Genomic DNA, 22,708 nt, shown 5'->3' with positions numbered 1-22,708 from the left:
AATTATGATAGCTGGGTGTGGGGAAGGTTCTGACCGCATCGACCTTTCCCGATTGGGTTGGATCAATCAAAAACTTGTTGACTCACCTTCACGTGACGAAAGTTGCCGGTTGATAGTAGTAGCAATTGCTTTTGAAAAAAACCGTTCTCTATTGCGAGTCTAACAGTCTAAAATGTTGTGTGTCTGTGTGTGCCAACAGAAACAGAGAGCAAATGAATTGGTGGACCTCATTGCCTGGTCCGGTATATTTGTTTCATCCTACAATAATATTTATGTGGGTGGTGTCCACCATCCGGCTTCTAATCCTAATGATATGTATTTGGAGATAGATCTGCTAAACTGCTATCGGATGCGACCATTTGACGGATGGATACACTACAAATCGATAAATTTACTCTCTTCGTAGCATCGGGGTTGATCGGTGCCGTCTGGATCGTGGCCGGAATCGTGATCGTTGCCATCGGTCGAGCGGAACCGTTTTAGCAAGTGTCATACGCTATTGGAGCGCAGCGGAATACACTCATCGTTGGAGTCCTGCTGGGGAGGATTCTGGAAATGAGTAATCGTGTTTGGCGGGGCCCTCGGTAAGTGGTTGTGTAAGTGTGCGGCCGATCGGAAGGAACTGGAAAATTTGTTCTGTGGACAAGTAGAACGCCAAGGACAGAGCGGTGGTTCAATTTTGGGTGTGTAAGTGTACGGGTTGGTGTTGGTAGTGGTGTGGAAAATTCAAATACGAAAATTAGAATACGTGATAAACATAAAGCAACGCAAAAGTGTGTGATGTGTGAAGATGCCACGTGCTGAGAGAACATCGATGTGTACAGAATTCAATGTGAGGGGGTTTGATTGATTAAGCTAAATTGAAAACTTCGCCGAAATTCAGCCGATCAGAAGTCTTGAATCGTTTTTTTTTTCACTTTAAATATACAGTCAAGAATCCTTACACAGTTACGTGAATAAGGAACCGCGAACCTGTCAAATACCCTACAATGCGGGTATTTTAAGAAAGGGAACGCCGTGTAGAGACTGGAAATTGATGCCAGAACCATGCTTGGCATATTCAGTTTTGGTCACGAACTGCTCATTTGCTAATAACTTTGCACACAGTTGACGTAACATAGTTCATTTTGAAGCAGTAGATAGAATAAAGTTTAAGCTTATGTGTGAGATACGTAAAAATAGAGCAGATTTTAATTCTAGTAATAAACTGCATTTATTTTTGCATTGTAAAAATGAAGTGAGAAATGCTAGCTGCACATCTCGGACTTTAAGTGTAAAAATTCATTGGTATTGATTAAAATGTTGCATATCAATAGTAAACTATGATCCTAATCTAACAACTACTTTAAAGAAAAACAAATTTCAACAAATGAGTGAAAAGTTATTAGCAAACGAGCAGTTGGTGTGCACAACTGTGCATGCCAAGCATGCCAGACGCCATTTTCAAATCCAAGATGGCGGCCATCGGTTCAAGAAAAATTGTCAAATACCCTACAATATGGGTATTTTCAACTAGGGAACGACGTGTAAAGGTCGGACATCGATTCCAGACGCCATTTTGGGATCCAAGATGGCGACCATCGGGTCATGAAAAACTGTCAAATACCCTACAATATAGGTATTTCCAGATAGGGAATGACGTGTAGAGGCCAGAAATTGATGCCAGACGCCATTTTGGAATCCAAGATAGCGGCCATCGGTTCAAGAAAAACCGTCAAATATTGTACAATATGGGTATTTTCGGATAAGGGACGACGTGTAGAGGTCAAAAATCGATGTTGTAGGGTATTTGACAGTTTTTCTTGAACCGGTGTTCGTCATCTTGGATTCCAAAATGACGTTTGGCAATGATATCCGGCCTCTATACATCGTTCCTTCTCCGAAAATACCCATACTGTAGGGTATTTGACAGTTTTTATTGAACCGATGGGCGCCAACTTGGATTTGAAAATGGCGTCTGACATCGATTTCCGGCCTCTACACATCGTTTCCTCTCCGGAAATACCCGTATTGTAGGGTATTTGACAGTTTTTATTGACCAATTCCAAAATGACGTCTGGCATCGATTTCCGGCCTCTACACGTCATCCCTTTTCCGGTTCCTGTTCTCACATTGCACAGCAACATTTTATATGGACAAGCTTTCGAGACATAACATATTAAGGAAGTTCATGTGCACACTAGCGCCGCGTAGTGAGAGAGTTCTGAAATTATATGACCATCATCAAGGACTTAGTCACCTGCACAACTTTGCTCAAGACAGTAACCGTCTATATGGCCAGGTTCTCGAAATACAGCTTATATAGGAAGTTTAATTGCACGCTTGTGCCGCGTAGTGAGTGTGTTCTGAACTAATATGATCATCATACGAAAGGACTTGGTCAGCTGACAGCAACTTTATATATGGCCAGGCTTTCGAGATACAGTTTATATAGGAATTGCACATGCACACTAGCGCTGCGTAGTGAGAGAGTTCTGAACTAATTTGTCCACCATTCGAAAGGACTTGGTCATCTGAACAACTTTGCTCAAGGCAGCAACTTTCTGTATGGCCAGGAAATATTCTAACTTGGGTCAAACGTTCCATATATTGTAACGTCCGTCATAAGTTATATAAAAATGAACCGCATCTAGCGGCGTAGGTCCCAATAAAACCTGAATCTAATGACACAGGCTTGTTGGTCTATCCCAGTACAACAACTTTGTCAAAGACAGTATAGCTTTATATATTGAAATAAATGAGATAATCCACCACAGCCCCCATTAGTGAAAATCCCATAAGCCGTGGGTATCCTTATTCGCGGATAGCCCGGCAATAAGGATCTGGCAATAAGGGATACCGGCAATAAGGATTCCTGACTGTATGTAGGCAGGCTTGCTGAAACTCCTCAAACTCACTGGAGGTTTTAAAACATTCTTGTCCTACGAGTTTAGCCAGCCCTCACCTCGAGTGAATGGCGACAGGAATATGGAAGAAGTAAACAAAAACTCCTCGAAAGAGAGGGAGAGGGAACTTCAGCGAGAGGATGATTTGACGTGACGCGCTTTTCGAGACTCCGGATAACTTTTTTGTTCGACGCAAAAAGCTCATAGTTCACCCAAAGTGAGAGTAATGCTGAGTTTAGACTAGGCAAGTCAAATGATCAACTCAGTTGAATTCAACTGACTTGAACGCGAATTGAACGTGTAAACCATGCCATTCAACTGACTTGATCAACTCACTTGAATTGAAAAAAGTTGAACCAGGCTCAACTTTTCAAGCCAATTGAATTCAACTGACTTGATCAATTGACTTGCCCTGTCTAAACCCAGCTTAAGAGCGTGTGATAGAAAACATGAACATGAATGGCAGCAAACCTCACTCTCATTGTATTCCCCTTCGGTCACAAGCTCTGAAGCTCAGTTGAATGAATTGGAAGTAGGCATTCTACTCCTCAGAAAATGCTACGCTCGGCTCATTTCAAACTCACGAGCGAGGCTCCATCGAGCCTGCATGTAGGTACCCAGATACTGTACCACATCTACACCTCATCGTTTATGGGTTAGGATGGAGGCGCAAGGTGATTTACTAATTTTCATTTTGTTTTCCTCATGAGGTTCGTCGCTTATTATTTTATGCAAGTTGATACATTTTTTTTGACAACATCCCTTAGTGAAATTTAAATTATGGAAATTAATGTTGATGAATTTTTGCGTAAACTGTATTTGAAATTCAACCTTTGCAAATGTTCAAAAAATCAATACTATCTGCATATTGAATAATTATTCAATATGCAGATAGTATTGATCTTTTGAACATTTGTAAAGGATTATAATCAATATTTCAAAAACCTGATTTACTTCAACAATTTTGATTTCAAAATCAAACTTAGCGACCGAAGCCCGTATTGAGGACATTTTTAAGGACTACTTCACTTGTGTCAAATCAGCCATAAACTACGCAGCAGAAGGTGCCATTAGGTTTGTGAAGAGAAAATTGACTAAACAATTGATTCGACGAGGATTGTCAGACAGTTTTGGACGAAAAGAATGCGATGATGCTATGGGGAAGCGCTCCTATAGTTGCAGTACGTTAGAAGCGTTAGGGTTCTATAGTTGTGCATGGAGATTCAATACACAACTATTGGAATCTAACGCTTCTAACGTACCGCAACTATAGGAGCGTTTCCCTACAGCAATGGACGCTTCAACATATGGAACAATGCAAACGGAAGCGAAAACAGCAAACTCGTTTTTTTCGTGATAAGAATTGTCACCTGCAAGAGACGCATAACTTCTAGGGGAAACAGCCCTATTGTCGCCGTACGTTAGCAGCGTTAGAAGCCTATTGTTGTGTATGGAGGTCTCCATACACAACAATAGGCTTCTAACGCTGCTAACGTACGGCAACAATAGGGCTGTTCCCACTATATATTTTTTTCTCTTGAATTCCTTCAAACCTAACGCTACAAACGTACCGCAACAATAGGACTGTTTCCCCTAGCATTGATTATCCACCATAAAAGCTCAAAACTCACTCATCTGGTCATATCTCAAAAACTATATATGCAAATCATTTGCCCTTGGAAACACATCAAGTAGAAGAGTTTTCCAAAGTGTGGTGAAAATTTGAGCTCAAAATATTAAGAAATTAAAACTCCCGCCATTGGTGAAAATAGGCTATTTTTTGACAATTTGGAAACTTGCCGGTAATCAGCCTGTTTACTGTAGTTACTATAAAAAAAAATTAAGTACACTTATAAGAACAAACAATAAAAAAACCTTCAAATTGACGTTCTAAGATCACGAATAGCTTATTTGGTTGTGGAGTAATCTCTTCTAAATGTTGAAATTTTGGTTGTAGCCCAGAAGGACCCAGAAGGACCCAGAAGGCACTTCAGAGCAAAATCAAGAAAGGCGTTTGTTCAGAATGCCAAAATAAGCGTTTTGGCCAAGTTTGGTTCAAATCGGTGACGTCGACCACAACTTTTAAAAATTCTGTACCCACTTGATCTGGAATGACCCATATTGATCATATTTACCCATGTTTGGGATAGAAATTTACCCATATTCTGAGTTACTCCGGTTTAATGCAATCTGGGTAAATCAAATCTACATTTGGGTTATCTGTTCTTACCGTGTAGTAATAGTGGGACGCTGAAGAAACTAGAGGCAACCTGCCACGAAAACAAGTTAGTTTGCGGAACATTGGTAGGTCAAATTTTGATGGACTAATAAAAGTAACGTAACTATGTTGTCTTAAACGTCATTTAGCTTAGTGGAGACGTTATCGTACTAAGAACTATAGAAAAAAATATGGACGTTCTTTTCGAAACTGAGGTAAAATTCCATAATGACCATAACGTAAAAATATGCAACTTCGGTGAAAATTCAAGAAGGTTGCGTGTGATCAGTTCGTCTTTTACTCAACTGTAGCAAATTTTGATGAACCTCACATTGAATTGGTATTAATGAAGGGAACAATACTTATCTCTTGACACCTTTTCCAGTTGATATCCAGAAGCATTCGAATGATAATGATAAGAATAACCTAATGGGGCGTATAGTGGGGAAACGATTCTGATGGAAATATACTATGTCAATCCAAAATGCTAATGGAGAATATCAACTACTGGAAGAGATGTCAATTAAACAACAAATAAACTAGGGTGGTAAAGCAGAATGTGTAAAATTCATGTGATAATAAAATTAATCGAATTGGAATACATTGACCATGGTGTGTAAATGTGGATGTGTGTGTATATTTTAGAATGTGGTTTAGATTACAACATCTTGGATTAGGTATGAATCTATGAATGTACAGAACGGATCGACCAACGGAGCATATTGTTGCACATTTGAATACTCTTATGTCAGAAATAACTTTTTGTAATCAACATATTGTTACTTATAAGTGTTATACATAATTATATGAATGCTATAGTCATTCAAATCAGAAAAAAAGCAGCTAAGGTTTTTGTTCGCTCAAACGTCTTCCGCCACTATCACGTAAGACTTTGTATTCTGTCGAAGAGGCATCGATAACAAAGTTAGTTCCTAAATGTGAAAGCAACAAACGCGTTACATACACTACGTGGTGGGAGCTACCTACCGAAGGCACTTCCACATTAACCCGAAAAGCGCAAGCGAGCGGAAACGATTCAATGAGCGTGACGTAAGCGAAAATTATGCAAACAAGGATGTCGCGATTCATTTACGTGCCGTTTTGTCTACCATGATCCAGCACTCTGCGGCACAGTGACGGAACTGTTTTGTCACTGGGGTTGGACGTTGACTACCTACAAACCTAAATGCTGCTGGAGTTCATTTTTTCATTCCACTTTTGAAAAAAAAAAAGACTACGAAACAAAGCCCTAGTGTTGTAGAACACAAATGATCAATCAGTGTTGGAATGGTGTCAATAATGCTGCCAATACGAAACATACAAATTGTGCAAATCACACAGCTATATTGGTTTCTGGTCACACCGTATTCATCGCGATTTACTAGTGGATGCTCTCCCGTAAAGTTATTACATTATTGGTACTATTTTCAACACTGATGGCCTCGAATGATTTCAATTGTTCTAGCAGTATTTCAATGGTTTTGAGGGCTAGCCATGGTTCGTTGGACGCAATGAATCTATTTATTATTGGCCACTAATGGGAGTAGTACTGTATTGCAAAATGTATACCGCCAAAATGTATATATCAGAAGTAATTCACAATGTTCTCTTATAAACATATTTTAACTATAATTGCAATTCTATTTCATAGAAACAAAAATCCCCGATGAAATCTAGTAAATAGCAGCAGCAAAATAGCTAAGCGTTGGAAAGGCATTTATGGTGAAGCATGAACTTTGCAAAGCACGCGTCTTGTCAAACCATGGGCTATTTATCGTAAAATTATAATGTCAATTTAAGTTAATAGCGCGATAATTTGGTTAATTTTTTCATCATTATCTCTTTCTGTCAGTGTAGCTGCTATGGCCGGTGCCATTTACTATTGCTTGCAGTAGGATATTCATGGCGATGGGGTGGGCTGGTATGTTACGATGGGCAAGGCTGGTTCCGGTGAATTTCGATTTGCAGAGTGCGTGGCGCTGAGGTCCTGTCCTGAGTGATGTATTTTTAGCAAACGACTGAACATCCTTCTAAATGACTTTTTATGTGCTGGGGCGGTGGAGGCTTATGTCAGTAGGTAGCAACGCCAGTATCGCCAGGCATCATTAAAATGGGAAGGAAGTGATTTAAGCCATTCCTGCTAATGTGCTTTTATTAGGGTGGCACGTCAATAGGGGAAACAATATTGAAATGTTAATCAGAAGAGCAGAGTGATGACGCAAAGTAAGATGGTAGAATTTTGCTACAAATTTTCCCTTTCTACTACAAATCCTAACTTTTGAACACATATCAAATCACAACTCGAAACAAGGTTTAATTCAATATATGAAGGAACGTATGTACAATACAAATCACTAAAACTATTTTGAACCATCAAATATATACCAAGGTAAGTAAATAAGGGGTCAACATCTAACAGAAGACAACTTTTTTTTTGGATGCAGCATGTAAGTAGTGGAAGAAAAAATGTACCTTTGACGTGCAAAAACAACACTCAAACTCGGATGGCAGTTCAGTATCGGATTTGTCCCGTTTACTAGTGGAAGAAGTTTCTATAGCAACTTGACGTCGTAGTTCTTCTACTTCCTAGAACGAGTGGGGGTGGTTAATTTGAAAAAAGAGAAACGAAATGAAGGGGGCTTGATGGCAAGGGCGGGCGGGGGTCGTAGAAGAAAATGAAAAATATATCGAAGAAATTCAAATGAACAAGGCATATTGAGGGGGGGGGGGGGTAGTTGGTCGCTGGTGATTATGAAGAATGTCCGCATGGAGGATAACGAAAGTTTGTGCAAGAGCGAAAGGGACAGCAAACGAAATAACAGTGGTGTGCCAGTTATACTGCGAAGAAATATGTGGGTGGGAAAAGTGGAAATTAAATTTTAGAGGGGTGGTAAGAAAGTGAGTGGATTGAATTAGCGTGGAATGGAAAAAAAGACATGCACTTTGGAATAAGTTTTAGATAGCCTAGGTTAGCGCAAACGGTATTGAAAGACTTTCTGATGTTCCGGAAATTAAAGTTCAATTTGTGTCAAAACCCATATAGCTTCCTGGAGAATAAAGTCATATTTTTGGGGTGCTGGGAGTAATACAGCTGATTTTATCATGATTCAGACATCCTATTGATTGTTGTATTTTCATTTTTTGATCTCATTCCTCTAAATATTTTGAAAGTGTCCTTACGTGTCACTCTACCTTACATCACAGACTTATTTAATTTTTGTATAACCACTTCAGAATTTCCATGTTCATGGAAAGTGGCTAAGATTGTTCCTATTGGTAAGATTGACAATCCAACTACAGAAAAGGATTATCGACCTATTAGCATACTTTGTGCTCTGTCGAAAATTTTTGAATCAATTCTATCCAAACAACTAAACGAATATCTTAATAATCATAATCTGCTATGTTCTTTACAATCCGGTTATCGTAAGAACTGCAGCACGATTACAGCTCTAATAAAAATTGAAGACGATTTAAGAAATGCTCTTGATAACAAAATGTTAACCGTGATGGCGCTCTTAGATTTCAGCAAAGGATTTGATTCAATTGATCATCGGAAACTCTGCAATAAACTCGCTAGTTGTTTTAAAATTGGTAATTCCTCAGTGAATTTAATTGAATCATATTTGGCTGGCCGATCACAGTATGTTGAATTTAATAACATGCAATCCAATTACGTGCATGTTCTGAGTGGGGTTCCTCAGGGATCCATCCTGGGACCCCTACTTTTTTCTATGTTCATCAATGATATGCCCAACGTTTTATCAAATTGTAAATTTCACTTATATGCAGATGACTGTCAACTATACATCTCTGGCCAATTGAATAATATTTCTGAAACTATATCATTATTAAATAGTGATATAGAAAATATCTTAAAATGGTCTTATTTTGAACAGGGCAAAAACACAAACTATTATTTTTAGATCAAAACGAACTGGTATTTAGGATATCCCATTAGTTAAAGTGGGTGGTGATATCATTATGTATTCTGAAACAATTAAAAACCTTGGTATTGTAATGGATTGTAACCTCAACTTTAATGCTCAAGTCAATGCTGTGTGCAGCAAAGTTTATTGTACGCTTCACTCCCTAGTTTTGTTACGTCACTCCACGCCTCAACATATCAGACTTCAGTTTGCTAGATCCTTGATCATTCCGTTATTTTTGTACGGGGATATTCTCTTTAGTTTAACTTCTAAGACAAATACAAAGAAATTAAACTTGGTATTTAATGCCGTTACCAGATACGTATACGACCTGCGGAAATACGATCACATTTCTAACTTTTCTAATTTATTACTCGGCTACGATTTCGTCAACTACATGAAACTTAGAATGTGTATTCAAACTTTTAAAATTTTAAACGAAAGTCCGATATATCTTCGAAACTTCTTTATTAACTCACAATCTTCTAGGTCAAGTGTTTTAATTATTCCAAGATGCTCGACACATTTTTTAAGTGAATCAATGCACTATCGTTCGATACGATTATGGTATGAACTACCGAGGGAATGCAAGACAGCAAGAAGTTTAACAACATTCAAAAACTTATGCAGCAACTACTTCAGTTAGGTTAATAGGTACATCGGTAGTGTAATAGTAGCATATACTCTGAAAATCATTAGTAGATTACTTGTGCTATTATTCTTGTATTGTATAAATAAATAAATAAAAAAATAAAAAAAATTATGAGTTTTAGATTTTTATAAAAGATGAATAGTATTTTTTTATATCCTGAACGGACGTTTGGTTCCGGAGATATTTTAAAAGAGAATTTACACCGTCTTCAACTAGAGGTTGCACAGTCCGAAAATTTAACAATGGACAATACACAACACCCAGTATAACAGCAGGGAGATTTTCTTAATTATTTTTACGAAAAGGTCCACAGACTGGAGTGGGAATCGAACCGTCACTTCGTGGCACACACAATACGCCTGAACGACGGGTGACTGCTGAAGACCACAACAATAAAGTGAAATTTCACTATCACACTGTATATCTCAGAGAGTGGGGGAACAGTCCAAGCAACCAAAAGTTCTGCATTTCACGATAAAAAAAAACCACTTTCACGTTCATATAAAGTTCAAACTGAACTTTTTGGTTGCTTTAGAAGCTAAAGTAAGTACACGAGGAACTTCAAGCTCCAAAAAGTACCGATTCGAACTCTTAGTACTTAGAAGCTCAAACAAAGTTCTAAAAAGCACTTCTTAGGAACTTCAGGCATAGTGAGCATAGCCGCAATAATGTTCCGAATAAGTTCCCTGCGGCACTGCTTAACAACTCTACAGTGTCTTAAAAATTCTGTCGAAGGCCTCATGCAACAATCCGCACAAGTCTTTATTTGTAGTAGTATTTCATGTACGTAAATATGAAAGGATCAGTGGCTCACATAAATCACAATTGTTATATCTATGCGGTGTATCATTATTGAATCCTAATATTAAAAAGGAGCATTTCCTGGATTCGAACCTGTGCATTCTGCATACGATATACAAACGTTAATTACTGCACCACAAGTGTGTAGGGATACCATGCGGGGAAACACTGATTTGAAATTCATCAAAGAGTTGTATTTCACGGTCCAGTCAGTCAGCCGGCGCTGAAAACTCCAACAATAGTCGGGACAACAGCTTACTTTAATATATTTCAGATGGCCTAGTGTTTCTTGCTGAGGCTCTCACACAGAAGGACTGAGTTCTGTTCTTCAAACAGCTCCTAATACTAATACTAATCAACCTGTAACACGATCATGAAGGACACTAGCGTTCAAGTTCTGTTAGAAACTGCTTAGAATGCTATTCAATTATGGTATCGGAACTTTCAAGTTCGTATAATGACTTATAAAAGAGGCTGCTATGCTATAGACTAGTGTGACTGAGTCTATATGCTATAGACTAGTGTTTCCATTTTTCGGCCATTTTTGGCTTCCCGGGAAACAAGAAACAGCTGATGGCTCTTTCCGTGAATTCCAGGGAAACGGAAAATATTTGTGTTCAAAGTGCAGAAGGATAATAAGTTAAATTTATGGCATCAGAATGTTTATCTCTGAATTTCTGTACAGCGATTTATAATATGGAAAATAGTATATGCACAATTTTAATATTTTTACTTCCATCGGGAAATTTTTCCGAGCTGCGAAAAGATTTTACTTCCGACCTCTCCGGGGTTTTTTTTTTCAATTTAGGACCCTCGTGAGTTGTTCTTGACCCAGAAGATATGACCGAAGTCTCCCAGAAATCTCTTCCAATTTTGCTGGAAATATTCATCTGCACATGTTCTTCTGACGGTAGCTTCTTTTGACTTCCGCTGGGAGGTTCATAAGTAAGTTTCCTAAAATGTCAGTGGACGATTACATTTCGTCGTTTTTAACTACCTCAGAATTTATTTCGACATCTTCGGATAAGTTTTTTTTTCTTCGCATGAAAATGATACTTTCATCACCCGGTCCGGTCTACAGTGGGACGAATTAAAAAAGTGGGACATAGCCATTTGCGACGAAACTATTGAGTGTAGCATTTTGATGTCTTGTAGAATGTTTCTTTTTTATTTTTGAGTACTTTATTTAAGCGGTGAAATTGTTTGCTTAAGGGGCGTATAAGCTAAGAAAAAAAATGATGTCTTGTAAAAATTGATGAACGGAAACATTGTAGGTGAAGTCATTTTAAGCAACTTTGTCCAAGCCGACAATTTTATATCTCTCAAGTGGACGCTATTGGATGAAAATGGAGTACAAACGGTACCCGAGCAAAGTTGAATATCAAAATAATATCAAAATGATATCAAATTATATTTTTGAAATCATATTGATCACATATTTTGATATCCTATTTTTTTTTAATTTTAGTTGAATTCATATTTTGATATTATTTTCATATATCTAAAAAAATAGTTAAAAACAAAATTTGATATTTTATGAAAAGGGCATTCTCATTTATCACTGAAATCTATTTATTTTTTTTTCTGAAGAGTCAATCAGCATGCTTGCTGATTTCTTTATAAACATCTCAAAGACAATTATGATTTTTACAGTTATAGTTTACAACATTTATTGATATTAATCTACCTGCGAATTTAATTTACAAATCGATATGAGATAGATATCGATAGAAATAATTGAAAAATAGGTTTATTTTTATTTTGAATAAATGTAAACTCATTCATAACATTTTGCGATTTTGAATCTTAATATTTATCTATTGGTAAACATTCAGATTACTAAATTTGATATCATGATATCAAAATAATAACTAATTTAGTTTATTTGTATTTTTTGTTTTCCTTCCATTGTTATAATAACATATTGATTACTTATTTGGTTATTATTAACGAAATAACTGATATCAAAACGCATACATAGATTATAAATCAAGAAAACATGATTTGTTATCTTTTTAATATCCTTCATATGCCATTTAGATCTCATTTTTGTTATGATTACTGTTAAATCGACCACACGGTAGGCAAAATATGTTATCACGAACGCTTATATCAAAATATCAAACTTAGTTTTCATTTTGTTTTCATTCTCTGTTCGGGTAGTACCCCCTTAAAAACTGTTTTTTACCATAACTTTTTTGTTTCTTCTGATTTGCTTCTTATAGCAAAACTGTGCATTTTTAGAGCACTTACAGCTTTGTAGAACATTAAAAAAAAGTTCTCACATTAGCGAATCAATCTTCGAAACATCTTCTTGCATTTCCCGCATCTACTTGCATCACCTTTTTGCAGGAAATCTTCAGAATCTTCATCAATCTTCTTTCTATTTACTCAGCGTGCGCGCAGCTAATCACAGCAAAACATATTTTTTCTGTATCGTAGATAGAGTCGTCCCCCTCGGGTTTTTTAAGGGGATACTATCGTTTGCACACCATTTTCACCCTATTACTTCGTCCACTTGAGAGATAGAAAATTGTCGATTTCAACAAAGTTTCTTAAAATGACTTCATCTATAATGTATCCATAGATGTTCATCAATTTTAACATTAACATTAATTTTTTTTATCTGGGTGTATACCTCCCTTAATCACAAATTTTCATCACTTTTATTTACTACTACTGTACTCAAAAAATGAAGAAACATTCTAGAAGACATCAAAATGCTACCTAAATTAAATAGTTTCGTCGCAAATGGCCATGTCCCATTTTTTTTATTTCATCCCACTGCATTGTGGGTCTGGGCAATAGAGTATGATTGTATGATTGTACTTTTCACACAATTATACTAATGCATGTACTTGTACAGGCATCGAAAGCTCTCAATTAACAACTGTGGAAGTGCATCTAGAGGAATAATTTCAGCGCACTCAATAAGCTAATATGCGATAAGCAATAAGCTTGAAATGCGAAGAAGAAGAATAAGAAGAAGAAGAAGATGAACGTGTGTTCTGATTTCCTCGGAAGTTTTTTCTGGACTCCAGCAGAAATTTCTTCTGGCTTCCCTTAGAAAATTCCCCTGACTTCACTTAGAGCATTTTTCCGACTTTCTGTAGAAAATCTTTAAACTTTCTCTGGACGTGTCTGCATACTTTCTACTTAGATGTTTCTTTTGAGTCTTCAGGGAAAGTTCTTATCAAGTCACCAAAAAATACTTCTAAAATTGTTTCCCGGGAAATTGGGAAAAGTGATATTGAGTTAATTTCCCGGGAAAGGTTTCACGAGATGTCCTGGGTAGGAAACACTACTACAGTCAGGAATCCTTATTGCCGGGGTAACGGGGGCGTGAATAAGGAACCGCGAATAAGGATACCCACAGCTTATGGGATTTTCACTAATGGGGGCTGTAGTGGATTATCTCATTTGTTTCAATACATAAAGTTATACTGTCTTCGACAAAGTTGCTGTACTGGGTTAGACCAACAAGCCTGTGCCATTGGATTCAGGTTAAATTGGGAACTACGCCGCTAGAGGCGCTTCACTTTTATGTTACTTATGACGGGCGCTATAATATATGGATCATATTTCCAACATAGAATATTTCGTGATCCTGACCATATAGAAAGTTACTGTCTTCAGCAAAGTTGTTTAGGTGACCAAGTACTTTCGGATGGTGACCATATTAGTTCAGAACTCTCTCACTACGCAGCGCTAGTGTGCATGTGCAATTCCTATATAAACTGTATCTCGAGAGCCTGGCCATATAGAAAGTTGCTGTTTTCAGCAAAGTTGGGCAGGTGATCAAGTCCTTTTGGATGGTGGCCATATTAGTTCAGAACTCTCTCACTACGCAGCGCTAATGTGCATGTGCAATTCCTATGTAAACTGTATCTCGAGAGCCTGGCCATATAGAAAGTTGATGTTTTCAGCAAAGTTGTTCAGGTGACCAAGTCTATTCGGATGGTGGCCATATTAGTTCAGAACTCTCTCACTACGCAGCGCTAGTGTGCATGGGCAATTCCTATATAAACTGTATCTCGAGAGCCTGGCCATATAGAAAGTTGCTGTTTTCAGCAAAGTTGTGCAGGTGTGAACTAATATGGCCACCATCCGAAAGTTCTTGGTCACCTAAACACCTAAACTCAAGACAGTAACTTTCTATATGGTCAGGATCACGAAATATTCTATGTTGGAAATATGATCCATATATTATAGCGCCCGTCATAAGTAACATAAAAGTGAAGCGCCTCTAGCGGCGTAGTTCCCAATTTAACCTGAATCCAATGGCACAGGCTTGTTGGTCTAACCCAGTACAGCAACTTTGTCGAAGACAGTATAGCTTTATGTATTGAAACAAATGAGATAATCCACTACAGCCCCCATTAGTGAAAATCCCATAAGCTGTGGGTATCCTTATTCGCGGATAGCCCGGCAATAAGGATCCGGCAATAAGAGATACCGGCAATAAGGAATCCGGCAATAAGGATTCCTGACTGTATGTACTTCCTTCAACCACAGACATACATATGTAACTCTTCATTCTGGATCATTGTTCACGCATTTAACGACTGATTTGAATACCGTGGACCCCCGTTAATCTGAACGACACTTTCTATAATTTGAACTTCTAGTAACCCTATGCCCATCACTAAAGTGAGTTTCTGGCGACCTTATTTGCTGTTTTGTTTTGATTCTACGCTACGTTCAGTTTCGAATAGTTCCATTTCTCTTTACTCTATTCCATGTGCTAAATGTCGTTTGAACAAATTTTAGTTTGCACGGCGTGCAGATTAGCGGGGTTCAAATTAAAAAGTGTTCAGATTAAAAACGGTCACATTAACGGGGGTCCATGTGTAGTGACGTTTCAATATATTTACTTTTTGATTTTACGGTTTAGCGACTTTGCAGTCAATTTAATTGTTTATAGGAAAGTTTGAACATACTGAGAGGTAAGCACATATCATCGGTAAGAGACGTGTGTGTGAGAAAATTTGGATGATATGTACTTACCTCTCAGTATGTTAAAACTTTCCTATAAACAATTAAATTGACTGCAAAGTCGCTAAACCGTAAAATCAAAAAGTAAAAGTAATTGATATTCATCAACTACGGCCCGGTGGTCGGAGGTGAGGCCGGCAGCTCAAAATGTTATAGTCATACTGTACTGGACATATTTCAGCATGTAAGATGTACAACAAAAATGAGCTGTGTTTGTTCACATCGACTGATACTGAGTGGTTGCGGTACAAGCACATATCGTCGATAATAGACGATTGTTGTGTATCAGAGAACGCTTGCGCAAAAAGGCTAGGGTGGGGGAACGGATTCGAAACTCAAATGTCATTAGCCAAATACATCCGTAGACCATAGGTCCACCGTTGTATAATTGGCAATGCACCCGTGTACTGAATGGGAATTGTGGGTTCGAATCCCACCGGTGCCCTTAGATTTTTTCGCAAATTTTCTCACACACACGTCTCTTACTGATGATATGTGCTTACCTCTCAGTATGTTCAAACTTTCCTATAAACAATATATTTACTTTACCTAGCATGCAGCATTGTTCACGACTTTGCGAGCAAACTTATTTTCCGCGAGAAGCACGAGAGATGTCGTTACTGATGTCCTATTTTTGGAGGTACAATGAGTTTAAGAAGAACTTATTCAATGAGTTACGTCTGTTTGTCTATGCTTCAACTTAGCTGCTGAAGCCTAAAATAGCCTTTTATTAGAACTTTTGGTTACTTGGGAGATTCTAATACAAGTTCCATTGCATTTGACTCCTATGAGGGTATGCTCCAACCGGCATTATCCTCGGATTAAATCCCGTTTAAGAATGTCCGACTGCTTTGATGTTGACACGACTTTATGCAATCATTTTGTAGCTCATGCAGACAGGGTCGGTATTAAAAGTTAATCCGAGCTGGAGCTCACCGCCATTGTAGAATCTTATTGAATTTTATCTCAATTATACATTTGGTTCCCAATATTCGAACATAACATTTACATTCCACACTTTGTATTCAACCTACTTTTCTCGGGAATAACTGAACCGATTTGAATTAAATTAGCTTCAGTTGGGTTTTAACTGATTCTGATAGAATTGGATATTTGGTTCTAGGTGTGAACAAAAATGTGAAATTTGTTGTCAATAATTTATTAGAATATCTTTGGGAATTATATAATTCCGTATCTTGCGACAAGTAATGACTCAAAGTGAGCAAAATTCCTATTGTATTGCAAAAAAACCGGTGTTCAGATGAACTCAAAAACTCATATCTCATGCTTGAGATTATTTAGCTATGACTATGAGTTTTGCCTTGCACAATTTCACAGCGCAAGAACAACCGATGAGATTCCTCGATTAAAAATTTATTGCTTTGTATTTTTTTTCTGCATTAATCTATTGAAAACTAACAAAACATTCATTGGCGTGTGATCGTGAGATTTGTTTTGCAGAGTCACACGTGAGTTTATTCTTTCGAAAGGGCTCTTGAGTATTATTTTTCAAACACTGTGTTACATGGGCTTTCTATGCGCATTCACACTATCAGCATGCTGCCTATCTTGCTGCCTGCAGGCAGAAGATGCCTTCTTACGCTAGGTGCGCTAGTGTTCGCCAATTAATAGTGGAACCACATTCTGATCTGAAGTTCCACTTCTGTTCTGTGGCCAAATAGAAGGTGCCTTGGCCCAGAAATTGGTCAACTGGTTCCGGAGATATCGCCAAAACATGTCCCAAGATCAATGGCTGTCATACAGGATGCCCTAGATCATATTGCATTGGGCAAATCCGTACATGTTCCGGGTACCCCCGGGGAAGTGGTAAAAATCATGTTGAATCAGTACCCATAATGAGACACATAAAATCACATAATCAGTACCGTAAAACGGGGTATCTTTGATAATGCGGGTAACTTTGATAGTATAATATAAAGATTAAATTTACTCGCTGCGCTTTTTCCAAATTAGAAACTTTGGTTCCATATTGTAGGTTAAGGTATTTCCGTTGATATCGTATATAGTTTTTATCTAGTATGTGCAACATATTATACAAACATATTAAAAAACCATTTTCGTGTTTTTTGCCTGTTTGAAAAAAACACTCAACCATTACATTTGACATGTATTTTTGATATAGCCATAACAAATTCAATGTTGTATTCTTATTGCTTATGAGGTTTTCTGATTATATACTCATTCAAAGTTTCATATTTCTTGAACTGAATTGTTTAAGTTTTACCCATTTTTTTCTACATTCATCGAGCATTATCAAAGTAACCCCAAATCAAAATACTGAAGCTCGGTCACAAGTACCGAGGTCTACATTGGCCACATCTCTATATGTTCCGGGTAGTAGCAGAATCTGTATTAAGTCAAAAGACAAACACTGCGACAGCTCAAATCACATGATAAATTAAAATCTTGATCATTGGCGGTCATATTGAGTGCCCAGGACCACATTGGCTAAACCTGGACATGTTCTAGTTGCCCCAGAGGAAGTAGCTAGATTCTGATTTGAAGAGTCAAATGTCATACTACGTTATCAACGGCTTTTATATTGGTTAGAATGGTCAGCTCGCACCATAGGTGCATTAATTCATAAAATTTGCACAGAACCTAGAACATCTTATACACATGGAATTTAAACGTTAATATTGTGCCCAGTATATATGAACTTGTTTGGAGAAGCATCGTTACTAAGGGCATTGTATAAGTCATTGTTGATCTGGTAGATCATTTCATCTGAATTCCAGGATAACTTGGAGAACCTTGAGCATCTTATATACCTCAAACTATATTGTAATCGATGCACAAAAACTCTGTGTAAAAGTTGGGACAGGACGTCGTACTTGGTTGATCCAGTAGATCGAATAGCCTGAACTCCTGGACAATTCGGAGTACCTAGAACATCTTATACACATGGAATTGAAACGTAAAAATGCATACAAACTATATGAACTTGTTTGGAGATACATCGTTACTAAGAGCGTTGCATAAGTCATCGTTGGTCTGGTAGGTCATTTTATCTGAACTCCAGGGTAATTTGGAGAACCATGGGTATTATATTTCGGGAACATCGCAGTCTTTCCAATAAAAAAAAGTAGTTAATTGATGATTGACGCATGCTTAAAGTAAATGTGGTCAACGAAGTGCAGATAATTTTTTTTTCTGTGTGCGAAATGTGATCTCTTGTAGCGAAAGTGTAATGAAATCGTCTACAACCGTGTTTTCAATTGTTACTTCAGTGATGTGTTTGTATGAGAACTTAAGTGGAATAAACTTGAAGCAATGCAAAAGCTTGATTGATGCGCGCTTCAAAGCTTCGAAATGAACCCGGCGATGGGTTTGTATGATTAAAAGTGTATTGATATAGCCAATTCGAAGGGTTTTGAATTGATGAGAGTGTACAATTTTTTAAAACTTTTAATCATTGAATGACTTTTTTGTTTTGAATGATTGGCTAAAAATGAATTCACTGGATACTCATAGGCAATAAACACTGAAACAAAATCTCATAAGCAATGGGTAAGGTAATGGGAACAAATTTTCCATATTTATCTTTTTGATTGAGGATTTCAAATCCAAAACAGCTACTCTTTTGCTGAATGTTAGTAAGGGTAAGGGGTTGAAAAAAATACCTCGTTGCTCCATTGATTGTTGTAGTACTATAGAGGGTTGGTTACGGAAATTGAAAGAATTTTATTTACAAGTACTATCGTGAGTTGTGTGTATGTGTGTGAAATGTTGTTTGATTTTTTTTCTTTCCGGAGTTAGATGTAAATTTGAAGATTAAAGCATCATGTTTTTAGAAGAGTATTTTACGTTGTACATACGCCAATAGGGTGTTAGAGAGACAATGGGATTTGAAGGTGTTAGCACGGAAACCGATTTAGAATGAATGAATTTTAGTACTGTAGGTATGTCAGATTAGGTATGACGGTAGTGCAAGAGAAGAAGAAGAGGTAGGTTGCTGAGAAATACGTACCGCCCTGGTAGCCATCATAACAGAAGGCTCATGCTGTGGAGTTTCTTGCATGATCAGTTGCTGATCCTCAGTTGCATCCATGTCGATCATCATATTGTGCTGCTGCATGGTTGGGCTGTAGGGTGGAGCCGCATCGGTGTCCATAGGTCCAGTAGAGTTTTGCGGGTAGTTTTCGGACTGGCGTTCGGGAATGCAAATCAAGGAGAGATTAATACAAATTAGTAGTGGAGGAACAACACTCCGTGAAGACAGATCCCACTCAGAATGACCAATATACCTGTGAATTGCCTCTCTTTCTCAATCCGGCGGAATGTTTGTAGTTTTTATAGCAGCCAACACCGGTCATGGCAGGATTGCGGCCACCGCCCATTGAATCGCCCTCTTCGGTGCTGTTTCCATCCCCGGTCGAGAGATTGTGCCCTACGCCAAGATAAATGAATAATCAAATCGAAAATAATTGTCAATTGGACAACTATTTGGCCTGGTTCTGGGGAAGCACACGCACACACGTATTTTGCTAGAAGGAGCGCAAGTTTTGCTAAAAGACAAAGTAGTAGTAAGACAGACAGTTGAGTTGGACTTGTGCTCGCTCACTATTCTATCTCTAGCGTTATTAGTACATGGTTTAGTCTATCTGAAGTCTATTCCTAGATGTCAGTTAATTTCTATACTAGCATACTGTTCGTTTATCCTCTAGACAGCAATAGAAATATGCTTCGACATTCATATGTGTGTGTGTGAGAGATAGAGAGACGTAATACTTGATCATTTTCTTGCATATGTATGTACTTCGCATCGCACGCAAGCCATTTCTTAAGACTAGAGATATCAGATTCACTTACTAAACACACTTAGATTAGAGATTGAAAGATTAAGACAGACGTGGACAAAAGTGGCTTTGACATAAACCAAAAACAAAGAAAGATTTAAGAAGCTACAAAGAATAAAAAAAATCACACCAGGTTTTGCGGATCGATAGTACACATCAACAGAAACGAAAACCGAACCAAAATGGAACAACATTTCCTACATTCACACAAGCATGTTTTATCAGAGTTGTCAACAACCGGGAGGAAACAGAAACATTCAAGTGCCAACTAAAAAAATAATATACTGAAACAGTTGTTTTGTCCAAAAATGTGTTCAATTTATTTTGACTGATTATTCCTTTCAATTTTAACCTAGAGTTAAACATAATATTTCATACAAGGAAAGTTTTAATTGTTGCATGTTCTGCTGTCAGGATGCTATTCATTATGGATCATTGGATTTCCTTTGATTCTTTCTATTGTTGTTTTTTTCTGGGTTTGTGAAGTTTGTAGTTTTGTACATAAAAAGCTGTATTCTCCGTTTGGTTCTTGGTTTCCCTCAATGTTTGATTAAAATGTGGTGTTGATATAATTAGGTTTGTGTTCGTTACTTCCTAGCGACTGACTGGGAAAGGCTCAAAAGATGTCTTGAAAATATTGCGAGTTACGGCTTTTGGAACGCGTTCAATGTGTATGGATAGAAACTACAGTACAGTATTGATTTGTATGGACGTAAGTGCGTATTCAAAATTGGTAAGAAAGCATCGAGGATGATTCGTTATTTTGTAGAATCTGCGGTCTATCGATCGTTACAGTAGGTTTATGTTTTATTCGTTTTCATAATATTTGAGATTTAGAATGGTCATATTTCCTGTTGGACGGCATGTACAACCAATGCACAGTGGGAAAAAATAAATAAAAAATATAATTAATGGGCAATATCAATGCGGTTACATACCGTATTGATGATATTTGAAAAAGATAATTTTCACACTTTAATGCGATTAGTGCATCCGGCAATTGTTCACATACTTTTAGAAATTTGTTTATTTAAAATTATAAAGAGTTTCATCGAAATCAAACATCATTTCCCTATCATATTCAAGTTGATTTGATCACATCCCTAGTAGCACGCTTGTCACAAATCGGTAGTGGCAACTTCTATACAACTTATATCAGTCATAAACAAGTTGCTGCAACTTTTTGTGACGGAAATGTGCTACTCGGGATGAAGTACTACACTAGTTCTATGTTTCAAAAATATTTTTAAACCATAACTTACACAACATTGGCGCAGTTTTGGTACAATTGCTTTTAGTTATATTAATTTTCTCACTGTGCAAGGTGAGGTTTCTATGAAGAATTTGTGCTCACTATTTTTGTTGGTTTGTTTTTGGATTTGATTTTTTTTTTTTAATTATAAACAAAAAAAAGCAAAGGCGTTCTAATCAGCTTTTCCAGCTGTGATATATCAGATTGTGGTAATTTACGATTTGGTAATGACTACGAAGAGCAATGGTGGAAAATCAAACCCCCCAAGTGCCGAATTTCAGATTGAAATCTAGGTAACAGATTGTCAACGCACAGTGGGAAAAAAACCAGCCGCCTCAGTTGTGACGCCGCTGGATTTCAAACGTGAAGTGAAGCTTTCCTTATCGAAAATTTGCCAATAAATCGATTGGTTTAGGTTTCGTTCTGTGCCGGACCCGGAAAGTGGTCAATTTTGCACAATTTCTCCCTAAATCTGTGTCATTTTGAGTAGGCACTGAAATTTTTGACCGAAGAGCAGCATATCTTACGTGAAAAAAATGCGAAGGCGGAAACGTACGTCAGACTGACGGTTGAGTCCAGCCGGATTGGACTTCCCGAGCAAAGTGTGTTAAAAAAATGAAAGCAAATCGATATTAAAATTCTCAGTTGCTATGATAATGAAAACTCATTTTGATTTCAAATATAGCGACCAAGGAATCAAAAATATCTCCAAATGGCAAAATGACAAGCGATCAACGAACCGAATGATAACGCTATGTCAGAAGTGGAAAGCAATAATGATACAATCTTCTTCCTTTTTTTCATGACAAGCAACCCGTGCGACACAGCTCACCCCGAGTGAGGAAAGAAGGAACCCGCAACAAAGCAGACAAGCAATATATCATTATCCTTCTACCACTCCGATCGAGCTATGTTACAAAGCGAGTTTATCATGGTAGTCGTAGCAACCGAATTTTATGCATGTTTTTGAATCCGTCAGGAAAAATTTCGATAAATAAATTGTTCCGGAGCTATTCCGGTTTTCGTTAGGTTCACTTTGGGTCGGCATTCGGCCTTACTGTTCGGTACTAATTATACACACGGTGAACATAATATTTTCTCGTTCAAATGATGTAATTGGACCAACGGCGGCAATACCGATGGTCTATGATTCAAT

The 22,708-nt window shown here is 37.6% G+C and overlaps 1 protein-coding gene across 2 annotated transcripts in view; it reads right to left on the bottom strand.

Moving 5' to 3' along the window:
- The window catches only part of LOC135699297 (potassium voltage-gated channel protein Shab-like), a 430,144-nt gene that overhangs the window by 34,425 nt on the left and 373,011 nt on the right, over positions 1-22,708 (bottom strand). For both annotated transcript variants that reach the window (XM_065219523.1, XM_065219524.1), the window contains 4 exons: positions 19,749-19,891; positions 19,472-19,648; positions 19,125-19,151; positions 7,576-7,689 (listed from right to left, as the gene is read on the bottom strand). In XM_065219523.1, the coding sequence (XP_065075595.1) occupies positions 7,576-7,689; positions 19,125-19,151; positions 19,472-19,648; positions 19,749-19,891 (461 nt within the window). The remainder of the gene's footprint in view (positions 1-7,575; positions 7,690-19,124; positions 19,152-19,471; positions 19,649-19,748; positions 19,892-22,708) is intronic.

This window comes from Ochlerotatus camptorhynchus, unplaced genomic scaffold (assembly GCF_037179485.1).
Source record: "Ochlerotatus camptorhynchus isolate MF236.1 unplaced genomic scaffold, CSIRO-AGI_Acam_v1.1 ptg000105l, whole genome shotgun sequence".
Lineage (NCBI taxonomy): Eukaryota > Metazoa > Arthropoda > Insecta > Diptera > Culicidae > Ochlerotatus > Ochlerotatus camptorhynchus.
The sequence above is the reverse complement of the archived record's forward strand: the minus strand, read 5'-3'. Positions and strand labels throughout refer to the sequence as shown.